Source organism: Anopheles darlingi, chromosome 2, assembly GCF_943734745.1.
Source record: "Anopheles darlingi chromosome 2, idAnoDarlMG_H_01, whole genome shotgun sequence".
Lineage (NCBI taxonomy): Eukaryota > Metazoa > Arthropoda > Insecta > Diptera > Culicidae > Anopheles > Anopheles darlingi.
In genome coordinates this window covers 50,849,804-50,873,176 of record NC_064874.1, presented here as the reverse complement: position 1 = coordinate 50,873,176, position 23,373 = coordinate 50,849,804, and the positions used below count along the sequence as shown (strand labels likewise).

General features: G+C 40.6%; 4 protein-coding genes across 11 annotated transcripts in view; all 4 read right to left on the bottom strand.

The window, feature by feature from the left end:
* Positions 1–47: 47 nt before the first annotated feature.
* Positions 48–4,002, bottom strand: LOC125951429 (sorting nexin-12). The gene is made up of 3 exons (XM_049680268.1): positions 3,155–4,002; positions 1,977–2,072; positions 48–1,691 (listed from the first exon to the last, which is right to left on the bottom strand). Exons 1-3 carry the CDS (start codon positions 3,329–3,331, stop codon positions 1,461–1,463), a joined length of 504 nt encoding a protein of 167 aa, XP_049536225.1. The 5' UTR covers positions 3,332–4,002; the 3' UTR covers positions 48–1,460.
* Positions 4,003–7,297: 3,295 nt separating this feature from the next.
* Positions 7,298–15,326, bottom strand: LOC125958803 (uncharacterized). 2 transcript variants are annotated; one of them, XM_049691724.1, is made up of 4 exons: positions 14,825–15,326; positions 14,466–14,748; positions 13,374–13,529; positions 7,298–7,587 (listed from the first exon to the last, which is right to left on the bottom strand). In XM_049691724.1, exons 1-3 carry the CDS (start codon positions 15,113–15,115, stop codon positions 13,525–13,527), a joined length of 579 nt encoding a protein of 192 aa, XP_049547681.1. In that variant the 5' UTR covers positions 15,116–15,326; the 3' UTR covers positions 7,298–7,587; positions 13,374–13,524. The 2 variants fall into 2 exon arrangements, 1 of the variants encoding a protein (XP_049547681.1); XR_007469555.1 differs by lacking the exons at positions 7,298–7,587; positions 14,466–14,748; positions 14,825–15,326 and adding an exon at positions 9,734–13,295 and having other exon boundaries at positions 13,374–13,840.
* Positions 15,327–15,840: 514 nt separating this feature from the next.
* Positions 15,841–16,915, bottom strand: LOC125958824 (uncharacterized). The gene is made up of 3 exons (XM_049691725.1): positions 16,711–16,915; positions 16,472–16,646; positions 15,841–16,402 (listed from the first exon to the last, which is right to left on the bottom strand). The coding sequence occupies exons 1-3, from the start codon at positions 16,717–16,719 to the stop codon at positions 16,215–16,217; spliced, it is 372 nt and encodes a 123-aa protein (XP_049547682.1). The 5' UTR covers positions 16,720–16,915; the 3' UTR covers positions 15,841–16,214.
* Positions 16,916–17,859: 944 nt separating this feature from the next.
* The window catches only part of LOC125949482 (modifier of mdg4-like), a 33,380-nt gene continuing 27,866 nt past the window's right edge, over positions 17,860–23,373 (bottom strand). The window contains exons 5-7 of one of the 7 annotated variants that reach the window (XM_049676513.1): positions 18,378–18,517; positions 18,128–18,296; positions 17,860–18,041 (exon numbers count right to left, since the gene is read on the bottom strand). In XM_049676513.1, coding sequence (XP_049532470.1) covers positions 17,875–18,041; positions 18,128–18,296; positions 18,378–18,517 — 476 coding nt within the window. In that variant the 3' untranslated portion in view covers positions 17,860–17,874. Of the gene's footprint in view, positions 18,042–18,127; positions 18,297–18,377; positions 18,518–18,724; positions 18,880–18,942; positions 19,112–19,204; positions 19,480–20,155; positions 20,557–20,627; positions 20,797–20,934; positions 21,246–21,415; positions 22,108–22,180; positions 22,301–22,362; positions 22,660–22,872; positions 23,081–23,139; positions 23,273–23,373 lie in introns of those variants that run through there. The other 6 variants (XM_049676548.1, XM_049676509.1, XM_049676505.1 and 3 more) reach the window with 6 other exon arrangements.

Here is a 23,373-nt window from a genome sequence, read left to right as displayed (position 1 = left end):
AACGCACAGTAGAATGAACTCTTCCAAAAGTAAGGTATAACATTACACTTGGTTATTAAGGTTCTGATTGTTTATTATCTTGTCTAGATGTGACCATCAAGAGGTCATACGCCATATTTGCTCCAAAGATGTTTTTTCTTCTCCTTCTCTTATGTCTGGTTATTAGGTCTTTGTTATTAAAGTGATCCCAATGCAAGTTTTCTGACATTATCTACAGTTTGCGAATGAGTTTGCACACAGATACAAAGGCCATTGTTCCATTAAACATGTTCGAGTCTTAAACAAAGATGATGGAAACAAAAATAGTACGTTCTCCTTTCAATTTGTCTCCCCCAAACGGAAAGTAGCTGCGTATTTGATGGCGTTTAAAGAATTTTCTTTGACAGGGATCGGAGTCACAGTGAACATTTGTATCATTTTCTCAGTAACATACTTATGCAAAGTAATTTGCAAATTTCTAGTAACGGTATTTGAAAACGGTCTTTATTGGCTGTATCTTTCAATTTTAGTTCTTGAGGCGCGAAGCGCGAAACTAAATCGATTACGGAATATCAGATGATGAGACCCTTCCCTAGAGAGTGATTTAATTCCATCTGCCGTGTGCCTATAGAACCGAAACACCGAATCAAACGAGCTAAGTTGCACCGTGTTAATATAGTTGATAAATTCACCACCATTCGCGGTTTGGGCGGCGTTTTTCAAAGAATTTTTTTGATTGAACATTTTTATCAATCTTCATCTGAATTCACTACTGAATTTTAGCATATGCTAAAGCGAAGCATCCATTTGCTTCAAATCATCAAAAATGGGGGCGTACACGACGGTGCTGCATTTGCTTACATATTTTTTCCCCTTTTTTATCTTCATTCTACACATTGCTGCTGCTTGTTTGTCCTTGCTTATAGACAGTCAATGCAAAACATACATGCTGGGTGTACTATAAATATTATCGCTTGCCATCGGGACTCACATTCGTTCCTAACTATTTTATGGGTTTTTTTTTTGTTTATGATCCTCTTTTATCACTGTCCGGTGTTCGGTACAAACCTATTTTCCTATGTCACCACCAAATCAACACCACATGAATCCATTTTGATGCATGCCAACAACAGATACTTTCAACCCAGATGATGCGTCTCTGGAGGAAAATCCATATCAACAGGTTCTTTATCAGTTTAAATAACAACACTTAATCGAAAATCAGAATGAAATGTATATGATTGTAGGGCCGGGAAAAGTTTTGGTGACGTACATCATATTCCTACAATAGAGATACCATATTGTTGATCGTCTGCCACAGACACGCATATACTGAGCAGACATGAGCGAATTCCAATCCCCATTCGTCGCAAACATGAACTCCCGTTACAACCAGGTCAGTTCGGTTTTAGTGTTGCCTGATTTTTCACAATTCATCTATCGTCTCCTTTATCGCGCGCTCCCCTCTCAGCCTTTGTCGTTTAGGTATTGCGTATCTTGCCGGGCACATAGTTTTTGTCGATAGCCGGCTCCTGCAGGAACATGTGCAAGCATCGTTCGTTTTGCGCTAGCGGGTGGCCAGCGATTTTGTTGATGAACTGTTCTAAACCTTTTCGTCGTTCCTCAATGAAGTTCTCGTCGAATATTCCGTCATCTCCACGGAATGGCATCTGGCGCTTCCAGGCTTTACCCGGCAATGGAGGCACCACAATCTGTAAAGGATGTTCAATATAGGCACAAGATATAATATATGATTGATATGATATTGAAATGATATTATATTTATATTCTTCCAAGCAGTCCACAAGCACAAGCAAGCACAATAGTGGCGGGATTTCCATTCAGTCCCTTAAGCAGCCATCAATCTGATCACAGGGTTTGTCTTATTTTATTTAGTCAGAAAGTGAACTCTAGCTCTGCCTTTCTCTTTGTACTACTACTAACTGTTGCAGTAGACAAAAGATCGGCACTTTTTGAGTTTGCTTTGTTGCTCTTACCTTACTGTCGCGCTCCAATTCATTCCTGAGCCACTCGAAATCACTGTACCGTCGACGAACGCTAGATTCTTTAACTTTGAACACCGGTAGATTCGTCTGCAATAATCGACAAGAACACTAGTTGGTTACATATCATACATATGACTCAGACCCGTTTTGAGGATGATTCTTGAATTTGGTTATTTCTTGGACTCTTTATTTTGGACATGATGATTTTTTAATGTTGTTGGCAAAAGATTTCATTTTATAGTGCTCAGCTGGCATGGAAGCCTCTCTTTCTCGAGAAGTAAGTGGTGCCCAACCATGTCTATAACACTAGGGCTGGGAATGTTAACAAAAAAACAATCCTGTACACAAAATTAGATGTCAATCGGTTCAGCCATTCTCGGGTGAGTTATAGGTATACGAGAGTAAAAAAACTTTCTTTTACATTTATAAAGAGAAGAAAATATGTAGACAATGCCGAATGCAAGGAAACATTGACTGAGAATATTCACTTCGGACAATGACGTTGTTGTAAGCAACTGGAGGCGAAGGTATCACACGGTATCGATCCAACGAGCTACATAACATCTTTTGCCATAATTGGATCAGTAGAAATCACACTACACCCTTCGCTGCAGTAGCATGTGGTAACAGGAGCACAATAATCAAATTGTAAGAGATGACTAGTCGTGATTCACCGGGTGGTCTCCGATATTTGGCTCTCGGGTATGCAACACGTGGTTTCAAGGATTGCCGCCGGTACAGTTTGAGCGCAAATGCACAAACCGTTGCCAGTGCAACAGGAGCGATCACTAGACCTTCATTATAATAAACAACGGCCCTTCACAGTTCTTAACGATTGGCCTGAATCCTAGCTAGCGAGTTAGCGATGAGCTGTTGTGCGTGATGCCTGTCGCTCTTTGTACGTCATGCAACCGTTATCAATGATTCATAACGCCGCGGGGCGTCTACCAACCGCTAGTAATAAAGCGTGTGATCACTTTTCCTGCTAGCTATTAGCACGAGCGGAACAGCTCTCATAGGACTGTGGACATTAACCCATCTCCCCATACGCCATCAAGAAGTACAAAGCCGATCGTTATGCTGGTCATCTCTCGTATCAAGTCGTTGTCCACCGTTGTTGAAGAAAGTGCCCCTCTCCCGACCCGACCCGACCCCATTTCTTAACTCACCCGCATCCGCACTTCGTAGTCGGTGTAGCGTTTCTTGCCGGCCGCGATCGTGGTCATCGGATTGACGACGTCAATTTCGAGGAAGTTGGCCGGAATCGCGTAGGCATCGTCCAGCGTCTGTTTTTTCACGTTCAGTCGTCGTGTCGCATCCGCTGTGTTGTCCGATTCGGCCATCATGACGGGGACTACCACTCTTTATACCGTGCGATTATTCTTCCTCTTGCACACACGCTCACTGATGGGCTGGTAAATCCGTGTCCGAGCGCTTTCCCGGTTTTGAGAACGCCCTTATCACTGTTTGGTGATAAATTAGTACTGGACCAACGAGAAAAGAGGACCCGTTCGAGACGGACGAGCAAAGTTTCACTTCTTCTGAAGGCCCTGCAGACACGCACTTAGCTATCAGCCCCACTTGGCCTCCCGTCTCTCCCGTTGCTCCCGGATGCTGCTGCTGCTGCTGGTGATTTGATAATGCACTCGCTGCGGCTCCCGCCCTGGCCGTTGTTGCAAGTTTACGATAACACAATCTTGCACAGTTATGATTTGCTGTGTGCGCTAAACCTTTTCCTGTTGAGCTGTGTTGTCACTAATCGCAGGAGCTAATTTGATTATTCTATTGTGTCACAGCGCGGAGAAATATTCGAGAACATCTAGACACTGATCCTGCACAAACCGATGAAAAGCGAGACCCACTTCTAGCTGAAGAGATCGATGATTCTTTAGCAGTAGCTCCGAGAAAATCTGCGGGATGTTTCGGAAATTAGCCTTTTCTTTTTCCCACTTTTCTACAGCGAACTCGAGTTTCCAACCTCAAAAATGGAGACCAAAACAACAGTTTTTTCCAGGGTTGTAGTTGATTTGGTTGCGTGTGCCAAGGTACTTTAAGTAGACAGGTAGCTTTATGCAGAACAAATCTCCGATCGTATTTTAGAAAAAAACTTCAGAGTTTGACATTCGGGTAAATGTTTGTAAACATAAATTCGAATTTCCGTTGTGTTCTGAAAAAAGACGGTACGAAAGTACGTTTGGTAACCCCGCAAACCATAGAACTCACGATTTCGTATGCTCACTGTAGGAGTGAGCGCGATGTCTGATGAAACAGCGCTATACGAAAGCGCCATTTGCAGATTTGTGTGTGAGCGCGAACGAGATGGCTGATGAGACGGCAATACTTTCGGCCGCGTTCATCGGCGCCATCATGATTCCGCTTGAAACGCGCTGAACTTAGTTCGAATCTGGATGCGACACCGTGATTTGACTTACCTTTTTTAGCAGAACTACCGCGATTTCCGACAATAAAGGCGCATCAAATGGTCGTACGATAATGGTAGACCTTGTCGCGAATTAATTTGATCTGCTTTTCAGTCAACTTTAGCCGTTTTATCTATTGCACCGCAGCTGTTCGCATTCAATGAAACAGCCGCAAGAACATGTATTTTTCCATGTTTTTAGCCTCATTCCTTCGTCAAAAAGGATTGCATGATGTACATGTACAAATCAACAACATTTTTCCTGATTATCCGAGTACATTTACCTGCCACAATTTGCCACAAAACGGCGAGGAACAGAGCTGTTTTGTTTAACACAAAAGAGACGGGAATGATGATCCGTTTCTTCGCACTGTTTTTCACGGCTGTAACGAGGTAGATGATCATCAATGCACAGGCCAGGATATGAAAACGGCGTTAGAAAAGATCCGCCCTAGAAGAGCTAGGCAGTGATGAAAACGCAGCGCGATCTCCGCCCACGACAGCAAGAAAAGACGCGCGCGTTTCTTGCGTGGACGAGAGTTGGGAAAGGGCCGAAGATGTTCGTCTTCACAACATTTGAAAGGGTTAAGAGTGGAGCGGGAAAATGGCTAAAACCAATGGATGTTTTCGCTTGCTTGTGCAGTTGCCCAATCAGAAGAGAACAACAAAACAGCAGCAGAACAATCGGCAACAGCATCTGGTGCCAAGCACGAAACGCAGAATGCAGAACAAAGGACAACAATCAGCGCAGGATGTACGAACAATGGGGGGAGGAGGGGTTTGTAGCGGGGAGAGCGTGTGCACCAAGGTGTTTACTACGCGTTGGTGATAGCCACCGAAAAGGGCGTTGTCGATGCAGCTAACAGCAGAAGAAAACGATCGCGAATTGCTGTTGTTTTGGCGCAATTTGATAGACGGAAAACATGCTCAAGAATGGCTGAGTTTTGTGCTCAACTATAAGTTGTTGCTATATCCTACGTTAGCTCGTCTATCTTTGCTGCTCAAGAAAGATGCATACGAAGTGCATCAATCCAGACGCACATTGCGCATAGCGATTGGCCAAAAGTTGCGTTGATTTGTCACCACCGTTTTATGGTGCAATTGATCCGCACAATGTTCCTGTTGTGCGTGATGATCGTGTGCGCGGTTTCCAATACGCACATGATGCGTGACACCATTTTTTGTTGAACATAATGTTTGTTTTTCAGTAAAATCAATGTGAATCATGACGATCATTCGAAGGCATGTTTGTGACGTTGTGAACAATTCAAAATGTATGAACTTTTTGTCACAACGCACGGTCTCGATTTCACGTATTGATGTAGCGTTTATGAACAATTGATCATCAGCAAAGTAGTTAGTTCAGTGTGTTGCGTGTTAGAAATTTCCATCCCCAATCCTATCATCTCATTAACATCATTCCACCTCATAGACATTCATTCATCCACATCCATACACAACGACGGACAAAAGATCGTCGATCAGAAATGGCGGCGGTCGCCATTTTTTTTTCGTTTTTTAAGAAAATGTTTGGCCACGCCTTAAAAGTTTTCAGAAGTTCATCCGTTTACGTTTAGTTTCATGGGTTCAAAGTTAGTGTTATCTCGAGCTCTCATCAGTGTTTAGTCCCATGTCAAGATAATGTTTTCTCGGACATCAGAGCTTTTCTGTGAAGTTCGAGTGGTCTTTTTTTTTTTAAATCACTCAATTTGGTTACCGGGGTAACACCTGACGGGAATAGGCACCTAATTCTTGAATTCACTTCATTTCTGAGGAATAAACTATCTCAGTCAACCCTTAGCAAGTGTTTAGCAATTTTCACCAACCAACCGACCGAAACCGACCGACGACCAAACGGAACGTGTTTGAGATTGAACTCTGCCAAAGATCTAGACCGATTAATTCGAAGAACCAAGCATCCTTTATGCACACTGTTCAAACAACTTTGATTCAGCAGGTTTGTTTTATTCAGTAAAAACTCTTCCAGCTCGATGCCGGGATGGCCTTTTGACCACACTTTGACCATCATGGAGGTGCATGGTCGGTCATGGCAAAATTAGGGCAAGCGACGGAGATCGACCTCCTCAATCCAGGACTGATATTCCGGCTCCAGAAGGACGAACACCATTACGCTCTGAGGACCTTCCGCCGCCGCCGCCTGGACATCCCTGGAGTTCTTATTTTTTTGAATTTTACATAATTAATATCACCAGCACACGTGCTCGGAGGAGCGCATCAACACACCATCGCTTCGCTCCACTGTGCAGATCCCACGACTTTATCCGTCCACCGAGTGTACTTGCGCAAATTGTGTTTCCTTTCAGTCACACCATTCTGCAAATTATGAACAATCGTTTCAGTTAATCGCTGCATTTTCTATGAAATGGAGACCAGTCTTGATGCTTACTTGATGATCCCTGTTGGTTCCTCGTCATTACACTCGACTCGTTTCGTCTGCGGTGCTACATCCCAGAATGTAAGAATCGTTTCCTCGCAGCTAACCAGTGGCCGCCAACTTCAACTCGGGATAATCAACGAGTACCGGTTCGATGGATCTGTCTTCCTGTATGCCACCTACCACGTCACTCAATCCGATGAAGCAGGCAAGGTATCATCTCGCCACCGGTCACGAACAACCGATTTTCATGGTAGACTGCCAGCGAAGTGATGTTCGCGAATAGACCAGCCGTTCCCGGTGTCAGCTCGTGTCCCATTGCTGTTTCCCACAGCTACATTCTTGCCATCGTGCGTCAGCTGGGCCGATTCCCAGAAGATGCCATATCCTTGCGAGCTACTTACAGTCACCGAACGGTATCCGCCACATGTACACCTCGCTCGACTCTGCACCGGCCAGTCGGATATGAGTGGCCTCGTGCCATCGGATCCAGCAGCAAAACACTGAGAATATAGCTTCGCGGAATGTTAACTTAACATCTTCGAGTCCTTTCGGACAGCCCAGGTGCCCATAGTGTCGCGACATCACAAGATCAGCGGTGGTTTATTCAATGCAGCACGTCCTATTTGAGTTTCCGGAGTACCTTGGCATGCGTCACTCTTGCTAACGATCGGGGGCTGAATTGTTAAGCAGATTCATATGAGCAAGTGCGTTCTCAGCTTTCGCTTGAGTTGTACCGTTGATGCACAATTTTTTGTCTAATGTTTCTAAACTCTCCGATTAAATCACTTGAAAGAAAACAAAAAAGAGATATTTTGAATTTAACTTACGTAAAGATTTAACGCTTTTATTGCAACTTACCTTCTTTGTAACTCATTTTGCCGTTGTCGAAGAATGTATTAATGGTTCCTTCGTAAATGAACTTGATCTCAGTGGCGAACAATGTGTAAAACTATGCGATCCATTACTCAGATTAGACGGCCAATTCCATAAGTCAAACACCATTCAATCATATGCGGACGTTTTCAGGTTGCAGTTTCAACAATCGACATTCGCTGGATACTTAAACATATGTTTCTTAACTCTTGATCTTGACCGGTATAATCAAGATAGACAATCAAGATAGATTGTGGATCAGTTGAATTTGAATGGAGCAGTCGATCCGCTCACGGTTACTTGGACCCAGAACCTATCCGCGAACGAGACGGAAAGCAGGCGAGTAAAACTCCGGACCAGGGGCGTAAGTGAAAGCAGAGAATATACGGTTCAAGAAAAAGAAATTACATCAATAATTCAAATTATCTGATGATTCATGAATCAGAAGATGCCATGCCAATAACTTGATAAGGAGTTGCTTCTCCACGGAAACGCTGGGAGTGAACGCAACGAAGCAACTACTATCCCTAGAGCAGGCCAGGATAAACGACATTATAGACAAGACTCTCGTTAGGAAAGGGGATCAGTACGAGGTTGGTTTGCTGTGGAAGCAAGATAAAGTGAAGTTACCCCCCCCCCCCCCTCCCCCTCACAACAAATATCATAATACTAGCTTAAAAGAATGGATAATCAAGACGTTTAAAGATCATCAGAGGAAGGATACCTCCATCCTTCAGAGGATACTCCGAATATTATCGGAAGAAGAAATATGCATGGAATCTCCACGCACCTTTTGCCTTCCCCACTTCATAGTGTGAACAAGAACAAACCCAAGCCAAAGCCTAGGCTAGTATTAGATGCGGCCGCCAAAGTTAAGGTTGCCTAATTGAATTCCGCGCTAATGCCAGGGCCAGACATACATTTTGGGGTACTTTACTAGTTTCACGAAGGACAGATTGGCGTTACTGGGAAGGACAGATTAGCGTAAGACTGTGAAGATCGCGAACCCGAAATAACGTTCAGGGCAACTTGTTCCTCAACGTGCGCTCAAATCGTTAAGAATCATAACGCGGCGGAAGCAGCCATAGTTAGATAACATCTCGAAGATGCCATGGAAACAGTTGATCAGGTTACAAACGTTCATAAAAAGAGAGCGTTGGAAATTAGAAATTTTATATCCAACTCACCAGAACTACTTAACTCAATAGATAAAACGACAACTAACAGTGAAGGTTCGATTATGGTGTTAAAAAAGAAAGAATGTAACATTGAAAAGGTACTAGGAATTTACAGAAACACTGAAACGGACCAGCTAGGGTATCACGCAAATCTCGTAAAGGCATTGACTCCATACCATTGCCAACAAAACGGCAAGTTCTGAGCGTCGTTATGAGCATGTACGACCCACTCGGCCTAATAAGTCACATTACAATACACGGCCGCTTGCTTGTAAAGTTAATCAGGAGTCAGTAGTAAAGTGGAAGAGTGGGTCCAAGCGATATCCAGTGATGCTGGAACGCTGGAAGGAATGGTTAAACATGGCAGCTAACGCCAAGACAATTAAAGTGAGAACATGAACTTGAGAACCCTTTACGGGAGTGAATACACGGTACGGCGTTTAGCCGCGAAAGCAAAAATAGCGCCAACGCCAGTCTTATCGATAGCTCGCTTGGAGCTACAAGCGGCAGTAATTGGAGTGCGATTGACCGAAGCAGTGGCAAAAGAGTTAAGAATAAGTGTCTAATAAAATAAAAGATTTTATTAGAGTGACTCACAGACAGTGCTATCTTGGGTCAACAGTGTGGAACGTACCACCAGTTCGTGGCGCTAAGAGTTAGTAAGATCGTCGACACGACGACCATGAGTCAGTGGAGATGGGTTGGACCAAGAAAAACCCGGCCGATATCGCCACCAAGATAGTGGAGGACGATTCGCCATGGTACAACGGTCCAGACTTCTTGAGAGAGGACGAATCACTTTGGCCGACGAGTAAGGTGTCTCATGCGATCAGTGAAGAAGCGAGAGTGTTGTTTCATCAAGAAAGCAAAAAAATGAACAACATGCAATGCCTCAGAGGTAAGATCGCGCACTTATACAGCGATAACAGACAATTTTGTAGGTGCAGAGAAAGAGCTCCAACGACTGGTAAACGATATCGATCAATACATGGGCCAAGCAGCAGCACTGAAATATGATCTTCAGTGGCATTTCAACCCACAGTCCGCGCCGCACTTCGGTGAAGTTTGGGAGCACCCGAACCAGAACAGTATAAAGGGCCTCCAACACATGAGCGAGCAATTGAAACAACGCAAACCTTCTCCCAATACCCTTCGTACAGATAGAAGCACTGATAAACTCCAGACCGCTTAAGCACATCCCGGTGGGAAAGGAACACGATGAATTGCTCACTTCGTTCCACTTCCTGATCGGAAGAAGCGGGGAACGTATACCCCCGCAAACTGTATTCGCATCCGCTTTCGTTAAAACCCAATACGAACTAGCCCAGCACCACACAAACATCTTTTGGGACTGTTTGGGAAGAAGTATTTCCCCGGACACTTATTCAAAGGAATAAATGGACCAACAAAATTGATCAAGAAATCCTATCAAGAAAGATAACATCGTCATCCTAACCGACGATAATGCCACACCAGGAAAATGGTTGCGAGGAAAGGTGCAAAACGCAGATATGGTAAAAAAGTGGTAAGTGGTCTTACTAATAACGCTCATGGTGATTGGCCTAGCTCCAGTGAATAGCTACAAGATGCATCCAATGATCGATGGCGGGATTGCGTTTAACCACCTCGGCACGTGTTTCGTTCAACGCGGCATCATCTCGCGACGTATTCCCTCAAATATTGACCCGAGAGCAGACACAGGCATATCCATCAGATGAGTTTTGACCTCCACAAGTTAGTCTCAAAATTCTCAAAAACCTCCCAGCTCTCCCCTTCTGCTGCATGGACTCCCTACTTTTGCGGAGCAACTAGCGGGAAGCCCAAATCCAAACGATGGGCTTAGATTAAATATTGTTCTTATCAAAGAAACGATTGGAACTTTGTTCGTTTAATTTACATTTAATTCGTCGCGGAACGTAGGATCCGAAACCGAACTAAGATTGGCGCGCACGTCACGGTTCAGGGACTAAGTGAAAGATTTGTGCGTACAAAAAACAATGTAAAAGCCGGATTGATAAATTAAGCTGAAATGAGTCCGCGAAAGACAAACACATACCCGTGGAAAGTGATAGCATCTGACGCTGCTCGTAGAGAAGCCCGGAGGTGAGAAATCACCGTGTACCCATCACGCCACTGGAGAACCAAACACCCAAGAACCCCGCACAAACACGATTGCAAGGTGAGTTTAAATTTTATTTTCCCCATAGTGAAATACGAACCACCTCGGTTTAATAATCTTTCACACGCAACCAAGTCCGTTCTTAGAGAGAGATACTTGCGCCCGACTTAGAATAAATATCAACCAGTTGGAGTACGAAGTGTCCTAAGAGAGATTTGATTTCAGCTGAAATTGTGAGAGTTCTAAGAGAGATTCTTTTTTAGGAGCCACACGAATTCTACCTTAAACCTACTGGCCAATGCCAAGAAGCTCAAAAATACCAAGTGCGTTAAAAAATATCGACAATTGCTGAATTCCTGTGTGATTATGCCGCTGTGATTGTGACTCATCAGACTCAGAATGGAGCGTATAATCGATCGATTTAGACGCCTTCATTGAAAAATCTCCGCTTAGAAGAAAAAGATAAAATGGAGGAAATAGTTAAGGCACTTGCAAAAATTACTGGCCAAATGGAAGAATTTGCTAAAAAACAATAAAAACATGACGTCATGTTTCTAGATATCCACCGACACCTCAATAGAGAATCCAGTTCACAATTTAACCCTATGCCTTTTCCAGTACTCACTACAGAACTAACCCTAAACGCCATAAATTTCGAACTCCTATTCAAAATCCCAAACCCTATCGAAAGGCAATTCCGCCGCATTAGCAGTTCGACGCGTAGCATCAGCAGGAGTTAAATGCCGATGCCGAGTCGCGCCGGACGTTCTTTTCAATTATTTCTTCATCGCGGGCACTCGGGTCTGCGTTAAGTGAATAAATGCGTTTAATATCAAATTGAAAAATTTGCGGGGGATGAAGCGCCCCGACCAACCTAAAGTAACTAATAATCGTTCAAATGATGGATAACGATGGAGTCGTCGCAGGCGTATGTTTAATAACATCCTAACTTTCGACCCCGATCTTAGAACCAATCCGTGTTCTAACACCACGACCAAAGGACCATGTGTGGATCGTGTTTCCGCAGATGCTACAATGAAGCACTGCGTGCAGTGGATCACTCGGAAAGCCAGTCGAGCTTGATGAGTTCTTCAATAAAGACCGATGTATTTTTTTTAATAACGACATCTTATCACCACTCACACTCCCCTTCCCATTACTATACATCACAGGTAGTCTAGTCTTGTAAACACCAGGAAGCCAGAACAACCAATTGCGTTTGAAAGCAGGAACCTTCCCCGCCCTTCCAGTGGTTCGAATATTGGTCGACCGAAATAGTGGCGTTCCGAAACCGGCCGGATGTGCGCCAAGGAAGGGATTAAAAAGCTTCGGCGACTGGGAGGCCCCAACAATAATAGCTTATAACAATTTAACGTTTGTCTCTAGAACCAATCAAAGAGCTCAGTTAGCATTAAAAACGAAAAGAAGGCGTAAAAGAAGGTGTAAAGAAGGTGGAAAGGAAAGTGGAAAGGAAGATGGAGGTAAGGTAGCGGAGGTTTCGATTAGTTTAGCGAGGATGGCGAGGATGGAGAAGGCCAGTGTGTATTAAGAGTGGCCAGGGCCATAAACAGTTTAAAATTGGCGCCGAACATACACACAGCAGCTTTATCAAATATCGAAAGCCCAACTTATGAGGTTCGAAAATCTTGACAAAATCCGGGAAATATTATTTAATAACAATGATACAACAATTGCAGGACATTGAAAATATATCATGAAAATGTGAAAAGGTATTCAAACGTGGGTATAAAACTGCGCTTAGTGTCAACAGAACAAAAGGCAGGAATACGACAGAGCAACAAACACTGAAACTCCACTGAAATAATAGGCAAAATTGTCGGATACTAGCGACAGCTTTTAGTACAAAGCAGGATGTAATCTGTTGAAAAAAAGTAAGCATAGTTTTGAATTAATATTCGTAGCTAGAAAATCCATAAAAACAATAATTTTTCATCACCCGCGCCAGCGACGGTATCACTATTCCGTTTTGCTCCCACACGGAACCAGCCTGTCAGCATTATGCACCAGTGAAATCGGTTAACATAGCGGGCGCTTGGGTGAACGAGGGTCGTGTCAGCATTTTTTGGTTAGCGCTAGCGACCAAAGTTTCAGATTCGTGGCGGCATGTAAATATGTTTTGTTTGTTTGTTCCATTTGTTATGGTTTATCACAAACGGTTATCGTTTAGCAAAACCTATTGCTACAAAAGGACTTGTCCGCCGAGAGCACTAATGTCCTATACTCGGTGCGGCTCCACCATAAATCACGGTGAGAAAAAGAATGCTAGAAACTCGATGATGACTGCGTTACCAAACACCGCATTCTAAAATTTCAGTCAAAAATCGGTGTAGAAAGCTGCGAAAAAGAATTTTGCTCACACCTGAATTGAATCTAGACTCACCTGAATTAAATTGGGGTTATTTATCCTGTTTGCATGAAACCTTATCACATTTGGACGGTTTTGGAACTAGTTTCGACTTAGACGGTTTTGGAGGTGTCCGACAAAATGCGCGTGTGACATCTAGGAAATCTGCATAATCCCACAAACAGCCCTATTCTACACAGTAACACACCAACAGCAACAAAGAACACAGTAAAGCAATAAATCACTGATTGCACTGTTATTACCTACGAGAATTATTTCGTAGAAAAAGTTGTTCAATAACAGTTTGAATCTTCCACTTCATCTTTAGCACTCGACTGATTCGAATCGTCGCCAAAATGCAAATGATTAAGTCACTAGCAGCAAGCCTCACATTCTTTCATTTGCTTGTGTCTCTCGTTATTCATTTTTCATGCTTACTTATGCAGCTCTGTTTCCATACAGTTTGCCAGACAGTGCACTGATTGCTCACTGAAATACATAAGGCTGCCATGTGTTTGTTAAACAAACGACGGTTACAGACATTTACTGGCATAATTCTACACTAGCCTGGCCGCAAATTTACCGTTCAGCATTTTATAGTAATCACCAAGAACAGGGGGAGCAAACTTAAATGCCACATGCATAGAAACATCTTTTATTTTATCTTTTATCTATCAGATTGGCTTTATCACAATTCCTAAAATCCCAAATTAAGTTCAACTGAATGCTTTAAAACTATTGACTCACTAATAAAAGTCGAAATAACGATATTTTATACCTTACAGAAGCAAATATTAAGCAACGCTTGCATAATTGGAAACATATTTTAAACGATTTTGTGGTGAGTATATTTTGACTCAAATTCAAAGAAAGTGCAAATTCGTATTGTATATTCTATTGATCACAATATAAATGGGCTTGTAATGAAATCCTTTGCGCACGGCAAGAAAAAAAAGGATCCGATAATACGGTTCTCAAGGGACTAATTCTGACTATATATTAAAAGCGATCTCTTAGTCTGTCCACTAGTTTTGGCACCAAGCTGACTGAGTTCATCAAGTTTTTCACTTACTTAGAGTTTGGCTATTTGCTGTTTTTTAAGAAATAGCGCGTGGCACCGTAGCTTACGTTTAAGAAACTTTTCGATTCCCTCGTTAATCTCTTCTCGGCTACAAGTAGCAAATCGTAGTTGTCTCGTACGATGCAATAAACTGATCACTCCCAACAGTCCTCGGAAAGGCTGCTGCTCCCCACAGCTCCGTGCCACTGGTGAACGAGGCATGAATCCGTACCAGCTGTACCGCAAGATCACCACATAGTCAATTGCGTGTTCCAACAATAATCGCATATGACACGTGACATTATCTAATGAATTTCCATCTTCCCGAACAACAGAATGAAGCATTTGTGCCTGTGAATAATATGGAAAGATAGAACACTTATGAATGTGATAGGAGTGAATGGAATGGGCGTTATTTTAAACTTACACATTTTTCCGTGAAGGAAGGACTCTCTAGAAGGAGCATATCGAATTCGTTAAGTTCATTCACCGTGCTTATGGGAAATGGCTCCATCAGTAGGTTTCGGCGAGTGGTGCAGTCGATGGAAAGCTGAAAGAGCTCAGCAATATCCATAGTTCGTTTACGTGCGACATCTCTCCTAGATGTTCCTCTTTTCAACTTGGTTGCGTTGTCTTCCTCAATCACTTGCTGCCCCGACTCAAAATGAAATTCATCAAATCCCGTACTCTCTTCTTCAATTTTTATTGTCGGTTCCATCAAGTTGAAAATGTGCCCTGTAGAGGGGACGATTGATAAAAATTACAAAACTTACACTATTCAATAGCAGACAACAACAATATTACAAGAATTTTACAATTCATAGTACAGCACATTTCGTCTAAGACGCAATTGAAACCCCATATATTAGTATAGAATTCGTTTTATTGCCGGTTGTAGGCATCGTTTGACACTTGTTATATTTTGAATGATCGATTAACAAGCAAATAATTAATTCCTCACTTGCAAACGAATTTTGCTGAAGTATTTACGATTTTTTTTCCGGCCATTAATCTTTTTTATCGTTGTCTGGAGCTTATCGCATAATACCATTTCGTTGATTCCTTCCTTGAACCACGCATCTACAAATACCAAGAAAAAAAAATCTGTTAGCGACACTGGTAGACGATCATGCAAACTGTGTATTGCTTACCAAGCATGCAATCTGAAAATATCTGGTAATTAAGCATTGCCTTTCGTTTTGTGTCGCGATTGCAATACCCGGTTACATTGTAGCTGTACATCGCACGATCGTCAAATATGTTTGAAATCATGGCATTGAAGTTTGATGTCGGGGATGTTTTAAGCGATTAGAGAATTTTCACCTGCATTTGCACCCGGGTTGGTGATTCACGAAAACAGGAAAAGAAGAAAGGTGTTATTTATTGGTCAGTTCAAAACTGTTTTTTTTTTCATGATTGGGGAAGAGAGGGATGCTTACGTATTCCACGCGCAAAGCGTTACGACTAATAACCAACGACTCTAGTTGCTCTAGAAATAGTTGCAGAACTGAGCAGGGAATGGTGGTCTCGCTGAATTCGAACTTTTTCTTTGGCACGTTAAATAGTTCCGCTATCGCGCTTCGGTTCTTTTTCTATCCCTATGATGTTTGGACATACAGCGAAGAAAACACGTTAAAGTCACAAACTGCTTTGTAGAATAGCTCTTCACAATTAAATCCTCCTGGTAAACCATGTGTTGATATGATGCAAAAAGGTACATTTTATTGCCATGGAAAATTATGAGAAAAGAAGATATGATCCAGAAAATTTAAAACATCATCGATGGGTTTCTCACGCACCCTCTAAGGTTTGTGATTCTATTGTTTTTTATTCTTAGAGTTGTTGGAGTTTGTAATCTTTTTCTTCTTGGCAGGTTGTTTTTTCGCAGGATTTTTCGTGGTTTTCCCTTTGAGCCTTCTTGATCGTTTCCTATTTCCAATCAAAATGATTACGCGTCGTACGAAATGCACAGTTTCTTCTTCGGTGTAGTGTTCCTTCCACGCATCTGTGAAGAAAAAGCAAAAAAAAACAGTAATACCCAAAAATATTGTCCGCAGAGGTGATTTATCATTACTGTTAATGCAGGTCGTAAAAATCTTATAATTTTTCATCGCTTTTTTGTTGCGACCGGTATAGTTACACAAGCCGGAATAGTTGAAATCTTCTAATGCAACTTCCGTAAAGAGATCCAGAATAGCAAAGGGTGGTTTGGTAAGATGCTGCTCCAAAGAAAATTGAAGTAAATTTTCCTAAAAAGAAGCATTCCGTGTTAGAGACATCGCTTTAAAAATTGTACCCACCGAATAGACTTACGTATTCCATTCTGGCATTTTGATTCACCGATACGATAGATTCCAACCTTTCAACTTCTCCGTCGCTGTTTAAGGGAAAGGAGAACCCCAGTTCTTCTAGGACGACGATAGTACCTGTTACTCCTTGTAGAACGTAAAATTTCTTGATGTCAGCATCGTTGAAATCTTCAGTACTAACATTCCGCCGTTTAGTCAGTTTCGTTTTGGATCCTGAATAAATTTTTTAGAAAAAAATAAAACTTCAATATCAAAGCTTTATAAATAAGAAACAATTTGTATAATCTATTATTTTATAACTAACAAATATAGTTAAAATTTATATAACAATAATAGATACACATAAACACGAAGCTTTCATTTGCAGGCAGTCTATTTGATTAAACCATAAAAACAAAGAAATTGTTAGAAAGCCTAAAGGGGGTTTTTAATCGCCATGATTTGCTACTAATTCAGTTCGATCTCCAGACCACCGTATCGTAGCTTCTCCATGCCACTGAAATATAGAAGAAAATTAAAAAGATAAATATTTCAGAATATGAGCATTTCAGAATATGACCAATCTTCCCGCAATAGTATACGCATCTTGCTTACCAATGATACAGCTAGTGTAAATGCCAGAATCTTTCATCAACTGTTTAGTTCCATCACGCCTGAAATTGGATAAAGACGCGTCTGCAAACAGTACATTGAAACAACCAAAGAAACATTATTTTTTTCGCTTGCCCGAAGCAAGGCAATGTATCTGAAAGGAAAAACACGTATGAGGTTTGTTTGCGTTTCGTTCTTTTAGCCACACTGACAACCGCTTACATATTGGTTTTTCATCCTAGAATTCGTCTGAACTGCATGTTCCAATCGTGTACCGATATCTGGTTCGGTTTGCAATGGGAACTTAAATCCTTATTGACTGATCTTTGGTGGCAGATTCACCTTAGATAGCTTTGTTGCTTGGTTTATTTTCTGATCCAATTCCATCAGTTCCTGTCTCCATTTTATAGGATCTCTTGTCGATCTGGAGAAGGCTATAAAGAACAAAATATCCAAAATAAATGTTCATAATTACACCGGCAGAAAATAGAGATATTGCAATGATCTTCAGTTGTTATATTTTAATGATCCTTTTTATGCAAATCGGCACATGAATTGCTCAATTGATTTTTATTTTTTATTTCATCGATTTCAATTTTTCCAAATGTAACAACTTTTGAATAAATTGAGAACGTTTACGCCGCCTGTAACTGTTCTGTTGACGATAATTTGAGGCTATAGAGAGGGCTAATTGAAGTTCTGTAGTTAATACTTCTTCCGTGACACCGTGTGAGTTCCAGGCTTCTGAAATATAGAACACGCAGAAGAGAAGAAGGAAATCATCATTTAAAATTACAGTTAATGTTTATCACCATTTATGCCTTCTTTACCTATCATACAATCCGTAAAAATCTGATAGTTAGTCATTTGTCGTTTATGATTTTTTTGGTCTTCTTCTTTTAGTAGGCAGTAATTGTATAAGGATAGGTGGCTGAATAGATTCATGAAACATTCCGATATCGCTTGATTTGATTCCTTTAACTCTGACAAAAACCTAATCTAAGAAGAGCATTATATTTGTTATTTTCTTTTGTTCATATGGTGTGTATTTCTCCAAATGCTGATAAAATCTTTACTTACATATTGCGATCTGACAGTGGGGTTTGTCCCAACCATATACTCCAATCGTTCGATGTCTTCCTGACACGACAAAGGGAAGCGAAAGCCTGGCACTCCGGTTGATTTGTTGAAATCAGCATCGATAGGGATTAACCGATAAGCTATGAACGAAAAATGATAGATTTATAAGCTATGGCCGTATTATATGAAATGTTAAGGAGCTATAGTAAAAATAATTGTAATATTGCTGATATCCTATAAATAAACACAATAACGCCTATAATGGTTTATCATAAAAACAATCTAAAAGAAATATCCCGCATAAGTTTTATTTAAATGACATAACTTTGATATTTGGGGAATAAATGTATCTACTATTCCTTCGAGTACATTTCGAAACGATATTATAAAACATGTTATTATTTAGAACGAATGTGGTCCGCAGCGTGGCGGCGTCTATTAATTATCGATTGTAGCTCGCCAGCAAGAATAGCTTTCGTAACACCATGGTCATGCCACGCTTCTGAAAGAATATAAAAAGATATATGTGAATCACGCAGCGGGAATTATATATTCTTTTACGTACCAATCATGCAACCGGTGAATATTTGATAATCCTGCATAGCTTTGCAACGAGTTTTCACATTGCGCTTTGCACTCCATTTAAAATTATAAATTGCTTCAATGGCAAAGAATTTCCCAAAACATTCACTGACGGATGCAGTCAAGTCTTTTTTACAACGCAGAAACTCGATCTTTTGTGTTGGATAATGCCGCACGCCAAAGAAAACACAAAATAAATGGATTAGCGTAAAATATCAAAAATAAGAGCCATGTCGAATGCTTACATATTGAAGACGAATCTTTGGATTACGCTCCACCATCAGCTCCAATCGGTCAATGTCTTCCTCACATTGTAATGGCATTGGAAAGCCGCTTATTTGAATTCGTTTACAGGGATCGATTCCACGTGATAACCGAAACTCAGTATTAATGGATCGTAGTCTACCCTGTATTTTGCGGATTTCGATCAAGTTCGGGTTTTGCGCAATCTTGTATCCACTGTAAAGCTGATTTAGACGGGATTTCAGCCTTTGAACCGTTTGTACCATCTCCGAGGAATCTGAAATATGTAATAAAAACACATCGTCTGATGAGATAATTAGAACCTTTTCGGGTCAACATAAAAAGGAGGTAAAAATAATGGTTGTTACAAATCATGGTAAACTTTCGGAAAGAAGGGATCGAAGTATCAACCTTTTCAATATTTACATTTATTTCAATTTTGCTGATTCCAAGAAACATTATATCAATTTTTTTTACAATTAATCTCAATGCTGATCGTTGCTCTCTGAACAAGATTACTTTACCTCGATTACAAAACGGCACAATCCGATAAAACACCATTTGCTGCTTCATTAATAGGAGCGCAACTAATTCGAGTCACCGCGGTAACCGCTTTGATCATTATATTAGATTAACTTTCGGCTCAAAAGATTCTGTTAAAATCGATCAGTAGTATGAGATAATGTTATTAAAATTATCTCAAGTGGATTGGTTTAAGCGGATTGTTAAATTTTAAACCTTCGCTAAAGACCCTGAAATAGACAAAAAGACATTAGACACTTTCGCATAGAAAGCTAGATTAAAAACCAGTGCTAATACGTTGTGTTTGCTACTTAACATAAGTGAATTACTCAGCACATGTCAAAGCAGTTCCTGTTCCATCTTAAAGATATTGTTTTATTATGAGGAATTTTTAACAAAATCCCATCTATTTCGTTCAAGAACTAGTAATGAGCATCCACAAAATGATCAGCACTTCACTATCCATGCACTCGCACGTCGAGAAGATGGTAGAAACATTATTTATTTCGTGTCTTTTGTTACCTACTAAAGAAGCATCCATATCACTATTAAACCTTCACTAAAATATGCTAAAAGATAAGATGCGATACACAAAGTACAGCGATAAATCTGTGTCCACAGAAAATTTAGTATTGGCTACGGAAAAGGTCTGAATAGTTGTGAAGAATTTAAGATCCGACTAGTTTCTCTCCTTTAAGGTAGACAAACTGCTTTTCACGATGCTTTCTTGCTCGGAACATACGCTGTCGCATTCGATTACGACTGTGTTTAACGGCTGCACAAAGCTGACCCTGTAGTTCCGCATCATTCAAACCCGTTTTCTTGAAAGCCTCTGCAAATGCAATACAAACAAGCTCTATAGAAATTTGCTTTCACAATATTTAGTATTATTGTCAACTTTACCTAGAAAACAATCGAAAAAAACTGAATAATTTTTCATCGGGATTCTAAATTTACCCGATGCGTTGCATCCGTGAAAATTATAAGCATACAGCGCATCATCCGAAAAAAGACTGCTCAAAAAACTTTGTATTTTCATTCCTTTTGGCATACATTTTTGGAGGTAATTTATCTGCAAAGATAAGGAAGGAAAGTATACATTAACAACGAAACGAGTTCAATATTAGATGTAATTATCGCCCATAATAAAAAAATGTAAAATAATTAAACAAACTGTTCACTCCTCATACTAACTGGCCTTAATACTTACGTACTGAGCACGAATGTTTTTGTCTCCTTGTATAGCACATTCTAATCGCTCGATATCGAGTTTTTCCTTAAGAGGAAAACTGAATCCAGTCACCGTTGGTTCTTTATCTTTGTTCAATTGGGTTGCCGTTTTCGTACAAATTGAGAGCTCTTCTGATGACCGTTTTGAAGCTATAATCATTTTCCTTCCTTTTCCTGAGCTGGGTTTGGTTTGATTTGCACGTTTTTGCCTCTTCACGCCATCCGTTTTCAACCTGCCGCTGTTTTCTGTATGTACTGGAATGGCACCTTCATGTGAAGTTTTCCTAACAACTACGATAAAAAAGAGGTAAAAGTGAAAAAGAAAAAAAAGTGATTAGTACAAGTTGTTAGAGAATATACTGCATGCTTTTTCCACCTTTAAACGACTTTAAATGTTTTTAATTAAGGAATTAATTAATTTAATTAATCAATAAAATACATTCAGGATGTGCGATTTCTAATATTTATTGTTCACTTTACGGTTATACGTAGTAGAATATATTTATCAGTTCTATTTAAACTTGCCGGTTCAATAGTGGATTTTTTTTTGGAACCTAATTTTGCGATTGCTATTTTAGGATTTTTGCTAAATACACATGTTCTCGTTTATGCGAAACATTTGTCCCACTTCTGGAAGAGTTGTGGAGTCTGCAAGAAAAATGGTAAAAATTGGCGTTACGTCTAAGCTGAGCTGATTTAATTAAGCATTTTCGAACCGTTCATCATGCTACATTGTGCAATTCGTTGAAACACTTTTCACATGTCCACTGACCACCTGGGCAGGCAGAGCAGTAGGTGATAATACGATCCAGCTTCTTTCTGTAATCTGGACTATTGATTTTCCTGATGCAACTAACACAAAAGCCTCGTATACGTTTTTTCATGAGTAACATCAATGTGTGTCCGTTCGACAGTTGCTTGACAATGCAGTCTGGATTAGCTCGAGTGTTATCGTGCATTTTAACAGAGTCTACATTCTTTGGCACCACCTTATTCGTTGCAGATGGATTCCTCGGTGCGGTAGTGGTCGACAGACGTATCAATGATACTTTCTGGCCTTGTTTAGCTCCCATATAAGCGCTAGACGGCTTAGAAGTTGAAACATACTGACTCTGGGTTTTCCGGAATTTCAAATTATTTAGTACCCTTTTCCCTGTAGATGAAAAATAATTAACAAATCATAGTCAATAATACCGTAATGACAATAAGAGCAGAAATTTTTCAAAGTCAATGTACACTAACAAAACTGTAAGAAAACAACAACGAATAGACATAATAATTTTCTAGCAACTTTATTCAAAAACAAAATTAGGCAGTTGTTCCTTGTTCTCATTGGGAGTTGATTCCTAAAACAAACAAATAAGACCATTAATACAACTTGAACTACATAACCTTTCTGTATACTAACCTGTCGTACAGAAAGGCGGTATAATTTTTCCATAGTTTTTGGGCTCATGACTATGACTGCCTCTTATAGCGCACATCTCCTTGTCTTTTGTTTTGATCGTTGCACGGCATTTTAGCCTACGATACTCTCTGCATCGCCAATTAATAATGTTGGCTGTACCGTTAACAGTCGCTTTTGCATAGCAAAACTTGTTGTACACTAAATTGCCTCGTTCATTGTACCCGTAAAAGTGATCCATGACGGCGGTAGCTTCGCAGGATTTGTGAGCCGTATGTGTTGATGGAGATTTAAGATTGCCTAAAATGTTTGGATACATAGCTTAGTAAAAGTTGTCAGTAAAATAGGTTTAAAAAGATGGTTACTGTAAACTACGTTAGGAAAATGCTAACCACTATACAATAAGCCATTACAATAAAATTCTGTTTTTACATTCATTAGATGCTTTACAACTTTCTTTACTAAACAGCATGCGTTTTTAACATGTTGTTTTTCAATAATCTTGCATTACAAACTATAAACTAGATACTAGAGGTATCGTTTCTTTGATTTTTTCTTTCTAGCCATATCTCGGTTAAACTGTGTGATTCGTCTACGCTCATTCAGTAGATAGCGTAACGCTCCGCTTTGGCGACGTTCCATATTCGCCGGATGATTGTGCGCATCGTTGATAACTCGGACGTTTTTCTGATTAAGACCAGACTGCGCGCGAGCACAACATCTGCAGAAATAAATAATATTAGAATGATAGAACCATTGAATACACGTTTCATTACCTACCCTAATGGTTTATACTGTACACAACGATACGTGGTGATTTCTCTCAATATACGATCGCGTGAGTATCGATAACCGTCGATTATGAGCTGCAATCCACCGCGAGCAGTCACGAAATACTCAATCCTATATCTATCTGTAAGAAAAAAAACATGGGTGGTTAGCTTTAAGTAAACCATGAATACTTTTCCTGGCAGAAAAAATTGTAAAGCACATCGCAACAAGTGAAAAAATAAT

Coding starts and splice junctions, on each gene's coding strand:
- LOC125951429 (XM_049680268.1), bottom strand. CDS start 3,331: ATGATGGCCGAATCGGACAACACAGCGGATGCGACACGACGACTGAAC. Junction 2,073..3,154: donor ACTACGAAGTGCGGATGCGG/GTGAGTTAAGAA, acceptor CGATTATTGCAG/ACGAATCTACCGGTGTTCAA. Junction 1,692..1,976: donor AATTGGAGCGCGACAGTAAG/GTAAGAGCAACA, acceptor CATCCTTTACAG/ATTGTGGTGCCTCCATTGCC.
- LOC125958803 (XM_049691724.1), bottom strand. CDS start 15,115: ATGGAACCGACAATAAAAATTGAAGAAGAGAGTACGGGATTTGATGAA. Junction 14,749..14,824: donor CTTCCTTCACGGAAAAATGT/GTAAGTTTAAAA, acceptor TATTATTCACAG/GCACAAATGCTTCATTCTGT.
- LOC125958824 (XM_049691725.1), bottom strand. Junction 16,403..16,471: donor TTTTACGACCTGCATTAACA/GTAATGATAAAT, acceptor TTTTCTTCACAG/ATGCGTGGAAGGAACACTAC.